The following is an 8,428-nucleotide window of genomic DNA, read 5'->3' as shown; positions in this document are numbered from 1 at the left end:
ATCTAAAAAACTCTCATATGCAAATTTGATGCAACTCCAAATTATTTTCATTCTTTCTTTTTACTACTGTCATACTCAACGAGTGGAGCATACAAACACACTTACAGCGTTTATTTCACAATCACGAGAATATTGAGAAAATCTATTTTGAAAATGAAAAAGTTTTAGCGTGTTCGTGCTCATGTTATAGTTCGTTGTTGATCAGATTCAGTCGAATTTCAAATGCGAACAGAAGTGCGCGTATTCTATTCTAGCGAACAGTCGTATTTAGTTTATAGAAATAAGATAAGAAAAATACTTTAATGAGAAAAAATAAATAAATAAAAAAGTTTTTGTGAAAAAAAATGCAAATACAAATTAACAATTAAAAAATAATAAAATTGTAAAAAAGGTTGTGTGAATCTTCATCAAGTCAATGTATATTTAGTCAAAATAATTGAGAAAATTGAAAAAAGAGCTGAATATTGTCGTATTATATTAAATATAGGGCAATCACGGAGGTTAAAGTTAGTAACGCAAATTGAATAATTCAACTGCCTCATTAGCATTGTCATTAGAATTCGTGTATGATTGCGGAAATTCAAATGAAAAGTTAAGAATCTTTTAAAATTTTAAACGATTTTTGGATAATTCATCATTTGAATTGTAGATTTTTAAATGCCTACATATTTATAGTATATTATTAATGATTATATTTTAACATTTGAAGATGATTTAAACAAGATTTTTTTGTAATATCAAAGGATAGTATTTAAAATCTTGTTTGCAAATTTTTAAGAATATTTTTATTCGCAAGAATATTAATATTTTGGCGAATAGCAGTACTATAAAAAAACATGTCTTTCCACATTTTTAAGTTCGCTGTTCTCATTGATGCACGTTTTGATAAATATATCTAAATAAAAATATAATTTAGATTTTTCAGGTTTTTTTGCAACAAAAAACGTATAATTTTGCCATTATAAATATTTTTGATCTTTTGCTTTTTTGATGACACTAAGAAGGAAATCATATCCGTTGAAGATCTCCAAAACGTGGTATAAATTTGCATAAGTTTGCAAAAAAACCTGATTTATATAGTAAAGCAAAAATGTTACTGAACTCTGTCAATTTATCATTTAAATGTGGGATATTTCACATAAAAAATTAGAATTACGCATCTCAACCCATGTAGCCACAAAATTCCATACAGGGATCAATATACATTGACAATTCTAAGGGATAATAAAGTAATAAATACGTATGGAGCATTTTGGTTACATGAATGTTTATAAATGATTAGTCATAATACAATCTTAAAACAATTGTTGCATTTAATAGGGTTGAAAAGTAAACTAAAACAATAACAGAAAAAAGAGAGCAGTGGAATTTTTTACTCTTTTCTCATTCTTTTGCATACAATCGAATTGATTCATCAAAAACAGTATTCGTCATACAATAACTAAATCATTTTTATTCTTTTCGCTACGCAGAGATTTTTCATCTGGGAAGTGCTTATGTGATAGTGCAAAAATTTCAGTTCATGAATCATGATTCATAAAAAAAGTCAAACATAAAGGCATGATATAATTTGATCAAAAATATAAAGAAACCTAAACAATATCAAGTTCTGCGCGTTGAATCGTGTCTGAAACTAATTATTTTTGAAGACATTAAATGTCTTGAGGGTCATAAAATTATGTCGTCAAATTCAGCGAAAATATTTAAAAATATATATTTTTCTTCATTTTTGTCGGTTTATTAAGTTATAATTTGATCTTATAGGGTGTTAACGACTTGTTATTTTAAATGTTTTGCATTTTTAAAAAATATTAAAGAATCTTTTAATTTCATTTTGTTAAGTTTTTTGGAAATACATTGATCTGCATGCAGTGCGCTGTTTTGGTCGTGGCTAATCACGAAGGAATTCCAAAAGGTTGCTAACTACTGGTCCAGAATATATGTCTTTTTGTCATTTTCCTTTAAAAAATTAATTGATAATTTTAATTCCTGAAATTTTACTTTCCGGTAAGGTGATATTTAGCACTCTAAAACAGCTTCAATAATCATTCAAATATTTATGTTGTTATAAGTAGTCAATAAACTTCTAAAATTTATGAAATTTTCCTAAAGTTTTATATTCATAGTCGTCTCTGAATAGTTTATTGGAAACTAGAGAAATTAAACAAGTAAAAGCAATAAGGAAGGATAGTTTAGATTGTAAACTTTATTTAAGGGAAATGAAAATTCTTAGATAATTTAAATGTAAAATAATTTTTTATTTGGAGACAAAAAAAAAGTTTGTAGCAATTTATTTCAATAGCAATAAAACTTAAAAGGTAATTTCGAAAGTGACATTAAATTATCAACACTTTTTCATTTTTCAATTGATTGAACTTTTACTTATTTTTTATCGTAACATGATTTATCCACGATTAAACGGTAGTGATGTTTTTCCTCTCGCACAAACAGCTTTTTAACCTTGACTGAATTCAAGGTTTGTTTTGCTGTAATTGCAGCACGTTTAACTGTCGAATCACATGCAGTCAATGGTGTGAGGATAAATTACATAAATATTTGAGATTTCCGTGAATTGAATTCTTAACGGTAATATTTTATTGCGTTGAAATGACACTCAATAATTGGAAAATTTTATGTTTTTCCTTCAATGTAATGAATTACTTAATTGTGAATGTGCTGATGAAATTTTTAGATTAGTTTGGTAAATTATTATGAAAAAACTTATCACAAGCACTAATACAATTGCTCATTAACAAATTTTTAGAACTTAATTAAGAATTTAGACGTTTGAAAATTAATTTGCACTTTAAAAATATAATTTTGAAGCTACCACGTGAAAATGCAATAAAAATATTTTACATTGTTTGCTGTAGTACATACACGTTTGTTACTATTAACTATTATTGACATTGTATTGATACTTAATCACTTCTGTTTATAACAAGTGCACATACTAATATAATTCAGGATCACTCTTAATCGATTTAGCCTTACATTTTGTAATTGATTTTAATTTATCAATTATGCAATTTTCTGTAGAATAATTGATCAGTATTTTCTTATAATTAGAACAAATAAACTTTAATTTTTACACGCTTTTTCTAATAATTAGAACAAATAAACTTTAATTTCTACTTGCGTTCTGATCAAAACTTTGTGACGTTTTTTTAAAGCCTCGAGTTTACTGTCAAATATATTTATTTGGGAAAAGCTCGATAAAGTTAATTTAATTATCTGGTTATCTTTTTCAAATCGACTGTTTGTAATTAAATTTAAGAATTTTTGTTTAAACTTTACAACTTCTCAGAACTGCTAAATGTTATCTAGATCTTATCAATTATTAAGAGTTGAAGTCAATCGAAGAGTTGAAGTCAATCGCTCCGTAAAATAATTAGCTCTTAATAACGAAAAATGTTATTATTAAAATCACATGTGTGTAAGCTGTAATGATTGTGATAAATTAACATTAGATTAGTAGATCGTAACTAATTTAAAAATAATGTAAATTTAGTCGAATGAGAAAAATTAAATACCTAGCAAACAATGTAATGATCTCAACGTTAAGGGAACTCTTTTAATCTATTGACAACTCAAAAGTATTTCCAAGTCCAAAAACACTTATTAATTATTTAGTCACGATGAGTAGTGAACAAAAATAAATTTCCACAAATCATGCATATTCCATATTTTTACAAATTACTATGAATTATAAATTAAACCATTTAACATTTTTACCTTTACAGCTTGCATATATTCAGGTGATAAAAGCTTTATTTTAAAGTATTGATTGCTAAATTCAAGTACCTGTAAAATGTGTTGAACAATGAACACTTAATGAAATGCAAAAAGATTAATCTTGTGAACAAAATAAACTAGTGCGAATATCTAAAGCACATTTTATAATTAGTGATTAAACTACACTTCAAAATGATTGAATCCAACTCTCCAGCATCATCATCATTTGATGAAATAATCATAGAAAGTGAATTGAAAAGTCAACCGTTAAAATATTTGCCACATTGGCCACCTGTTACTATAGATTTTGAGGATATTGTGTTCACAGTGCAGAATGAGTTTGAAGGTGAGTAAAAATTTGTATCAATCGCCGAACGACACAAAAGTAGAAGTCTCCGTCAAAGAGCTTTCAGGGCTCTACGAAAGCTTTTTTAATATCATCAAATGGAAGTTGCTTAAATTTGGTAGCCATATGAATACCAAACGGAAGTGTTTGTATAATAGCTTCAGTAGATCCTTAAAAGCTACTTGATGGAGACTTCATCATTTGTGTCGTTCGGAACATTATATGAGTCATTCAATAATTTATCTATAACGATACACATTTCATTCAATTTCTGATGATAAATTACATAAATTTACATCTAATTAAGTACAAAAAATCATTAACACGTTTTATAAATCAATTAGAGATTTTATGTGTTACTAAAGAATGCAAAAAAAATACATATGAAATATTAAAACAAACAAAGCTGTAGACAGGCTGATTATCATTAGATTTCAATAGATTATCATTTTTTGAAAGCGAAAGCAAGTTGAATAAAAAAGCAATTAAAAAGTAAAATTTTAATTTTGTGCCTTTTTTTCAGAATCAAAAACTATTTTAAGAAGTATCAGTGGATCTTTCAAATCTGGTCAATTAATCGTAAGTTATTACATAATAAAAATTTAAATTTGATTTGAATATTGTTATCTTTATTCTCTGTTTATTTGTAGGGGATTCTCGGTCCATCAGGTGAGCATGATTTTGTTTTGTTCGTGACTAAGTTATGGATATTATCAGAAAAGATATCAAGCGTTCATTCACTTCATTAATTATTTTAAATTTTTTTAAACATTTTGTTACTTTTTGTATTTTTGTTCCTGAAAAGTTTCAAAAAATATTTTTTTTTAAACAAATCATATATTACAAATTTATATCGTTGCAGGTGCTGGTAAAACAACACTATTGAATATTTTAGCAGGATTTAAGTAAGCTAAATCTTAGTTTTAAATAGTAGCTAAACATATTAGGTGTCATATTATAAATAAAAATCGTTACATAATTTTATTTTATTATTAGCGCCATCTCTCAAGTGTCAAATATTTTAAGAATTTCCCAGATCATCATCATCATGACCTTTTTTATCACTTCTAAAATACCAAAATATTAATGCTTGTTTTTAATACTTATAGATGCGAAAATATATCATCCGGAAATGTTTTGATAAACAAGAAGAAAAGAGAAATGAAAATGTTTCGAAGAATGTCAAGGTATATCATGCAACAAGATATTCGTCAAGTTGGACTTACAGTTCGCGATGCAATGATGTATGCAGCAGATTTAAAACTAGGCTTTGATGATCTCACAAAGGAACAAAAAAAGGAAGTTGTGAACGAAATTATACATTTGTTAAGACTAGAAAAGACTATGGATACTGATTGCAGTCGATTATCTGGTGGTGAACTCAAGCGTTTTTCGATAGCACAGGAACTTGTCAATAATCCACCTGTAAGTGATTAACAACCGCCATTTATTCTGAAATAAATTTTATTTATTCCAATGCAGATTTTATTCCTTGATGAACCAACTAGTGGACTTGATGAAACCAGCAGTTTTCAGTGTGTAGAGTTACTTAAAAAGCTTGCCAGTGACGGAAGGACAATTATTTGCTCAATTCATACACCATCAGCAAAAATTTTTGAAAAATTTGATCATATTTATGTTGTGGCTAATGGCCAGTGTGTATATAATGGAGATGGTGGAAATATAGTTCCTTATCTAGATATGGTAGGATTAAGGTGTCCAAAAACCTACAATCCAGCGGATTTTAGTGAGTTTCTAGTAAATGTTATTGCTAATATATTTTGCAACTAATGATTTTTCAATTGATAGTTGTGGAAGTTGCATCTGGGGAATATGGTAATGAATTTCTTAGTCGTATGGTGGAGTTTATTGATAACGGTCGAGTGATTGATTGGAAGCCATTGAATGCCATTCAAGACAAATTTGAGAAACATTATGATCAGAATCGAAATCACTGTAATGAAGCTGCGCATTTTACACAATTTGAAGAAGAAATCAATCCAGATAATTTAAAATTCAAATGTTCAAGTTTTCAACAATTTCTTGTTATTTTTCGTCGTACTAGTAAACAAATTTACAACGATAAGGTTCGTTTAAAATAACTTTGGATTAAACTTTTAGCTAATCAGTCTTTATTTTACAGAATTATTTATCACTGCGAATAATCATGCATATATTTCTGGGTATTGTGATAGGAGGTCTATTTTATCAAATGGGAAATGATGCTACAAAGACATTGTTTAATTTTGGATTTTGTTTTACCATTATAATCGCATTTATGTACATTCCTATGCTACCAGTCTTACTTGAGTGTAAGTACTTAAAGCACTCACGTGCTAGATGAACTTCACCTTAGTTATAGACTTTAGACATTTAATTTGTCAAATCATCTGACTCATCTGTTAATTGTCTTTACAGTTCCCATTCAAGTTCAAGTATTGAAGCGAGAATACTTTAACCGATGGTACAGATTTCCACCGTATTATTTTGCAATCATTCTTGCAAAATTCCCTGTGCAATTTTTGACGTCTGTGCTGTATCTAACTATGGTTTATTTTATTACTGATCAACCGGTTGAGTGGAAACGCATGTCGATTTTTTACTTGATTGCATTACTCACCAGCATGACATCAGAAAGCTTTGGTTTACTAGTGTCATCAAGACTAAGTATCATTGTAAGAGCCCTTAATTTTAAACTTGTTTGAAATTTACTAAAAGCATTTTAATTTGCAGAATGGAATGTTTATTGGACCTGTGGCTTGTGTTCCTTTGATGCTTCTTAGTGTTTATGGAATTGGAACCGGAATTGAATCGATACCTCCATTAATTCGTTATATTATGAAATTTAGTTACTTAAGACATTCTTTGGAAGGAATTATTCAGTCAATATATGGATTTGACAGGGAGGACATGGTTTGTCCAAATGACGAAATGTTTTGTCCTTACAAAAAACCAGAATTCCTTCTTCGAATTATGGGTTTCGAACATTTAGACTTAACTACTTCATTTCTAGGTTTATTATTTTTCTATTTATTTTTCAATATAGCGGCAGTATATTTAATTAAAATGCGATTATCGTACACTAGAAAGCGATTCTGGGCAATACAGTATGTGTCGCGGGTTGTAAAGTACGTGAGCTATAAATTATGATTGGAATTGGAAATGGAAGTAATTTATACTTTTTGGAAAATTGATGTTGGTTATTTAGAATTTTAAATTAAAATTTGTGATAAGAGTTAAGCAATTGTTGCTCATAAGTTTTGTACTTTACCATTCTATAATTGTTGGTAGTAATGTTTTCAAATAAAATTTTGAATTTTGTAAATTTGTTTTTGATATTTATACTAAATTTTAATTTGAATGTTGAAAAAAATATAGATAGTTCTTTTTCAGATCAACATAATATTAACGGATATCTAGTTTTTAAAGCAAAAAGCTTTTATTTTTGAAAAGCTTTCATTAAGCATGTATTTATGAATTCTAATGTGTTCTAGCTGTGCATAACACTTTTGTATTAGGTTTAATTATGATTTGGATTCTAATTTAAAAAAAACGAGGTGAATTACTTCATAGAAATATTCAAAAATTCAGGATTTAAAATTATTAACTTACAGTAAAATCATGAGTAGATTTAACAAAATTTCATACAGTAAGTACAAAATTATAAAGCATCTTTCTTTAAAAATAATAAACATACCTAATTTAACTCAGTTTACTTACAGCTTTTAAATTTGATGCAGTGAATCTAAACCTTTTGTTCTTTTTCCTTCCATTTTTATAGACGCTTAAACGAAAATATTTGTGCCATCGCTTCTTTGTTCTTTTATCATGAAATAATTTATAAAATATTTTATAATGAAAATTTTGCGCATTTACTGGAGGAACTGCTAAATCTTTTTTGTTTTGGTTTATTGTTCATCAGGAATTTTTCAATATGCATTGTTTAATGAAAATTATATTGCAGCTTATTCGTCCATCTTTATTGTTGCTTCATATTTTCGCATATATGTATTTAAATGAAGGTTGTTTCAAGGGTTTTATTTAAATGTAAACAAAATTGTTATTCCGATGCTCTGTTGGAGTCGAAATTGGATTGTTTCAACATCAGGTCAACATCAAATCTAGCTTGAATACACTTCAAGTACTGAGTTTTTTATATGAATTTATTGAAAAAATTATCTCGTGAAATGAAAAATAAAAGTATGAAAATGTGATGAGTCCCTAAATTTATAAATTCCATTGTATATGTCAAGTGCATGCTGAAAAATAAAAGAACATAAAATATCCCCATTTGTCTCCCATGTCCGAAAAATAACACATTGTATCAAATATACATAAGACATATAT

General features: G+C 27.6%; 1 protein-coding gene across 3 annotated transcripts; it reads left to right on the top strand.

The window, feature by feature from the left end:
* The first annotated feature begins 229 nt into the window (after positions 1 to 229).
* On the top strand, positions 230 to 7,406 carry LOC139090775 (ATP-binding cassette subfamily G member 4). Of its 3 annotated transcripts, none has more exons than XM_070640599.1 (11): positions 230 to 506; positions 3,759 to 4,081; positions 4,605 to 4,660; positions 4,732 to 4,750; positions 4,944 to 4,986; positions 5,191 to 5,506; positions 5,564 to 5,828; positions 5,891 to 6,168; positions 6,225 to 6,393; positions 6,500 to 6,756; positions 6,815 to 7,406. In XM_070640599.1, exons 2-11 carry the CDS (start codon positions 3,928 to 3,930, stop codon positions 7,229 to 7,231), a joined length of 1,974 nt encoding a protein of 657 aa, XP_070496700.1. In that variant the 5' UTR covers positions 230 to 506; positions 3,759 to 3,927; the 3' UTR covers positions 7,232 to 7,406. The 3 variants fall into 3 exon arrangements, with proteins under 3 accessions (XP_070496700.1, XP_070496698.1, XP_070496699.1); XM_070640597.1 differs by having other exon boundaries at positions 3,744 to 4,081; XM_070640598.1 differs by having other exon boundaries at positions 230 to 591; positions 3,744 to 4,081.
* The last annotated feature ends 1,022 nt before the right edge of the window (positions 7,407 to 8,428 follow it).

Source organism: Chironomus tepperi, unplaced genomic scaffold (genome assembly GCF_022539635.2).
Source record: "Chironomus tepperi strain 1889 unplaced genomic scaffold, CSIRO-AGI_Ctep_v1 contig_219, whole genome shotgun sequence".
Lineage (NCBI taxonomy): Eukaryota > Metazoa > Arthropoda > Insecta > Diptera > Chironomidae > Chironomus > Chironomus tepperi.
This window is presented reverse-complemented; position numbering and strand designations above follow the sequence as displayed.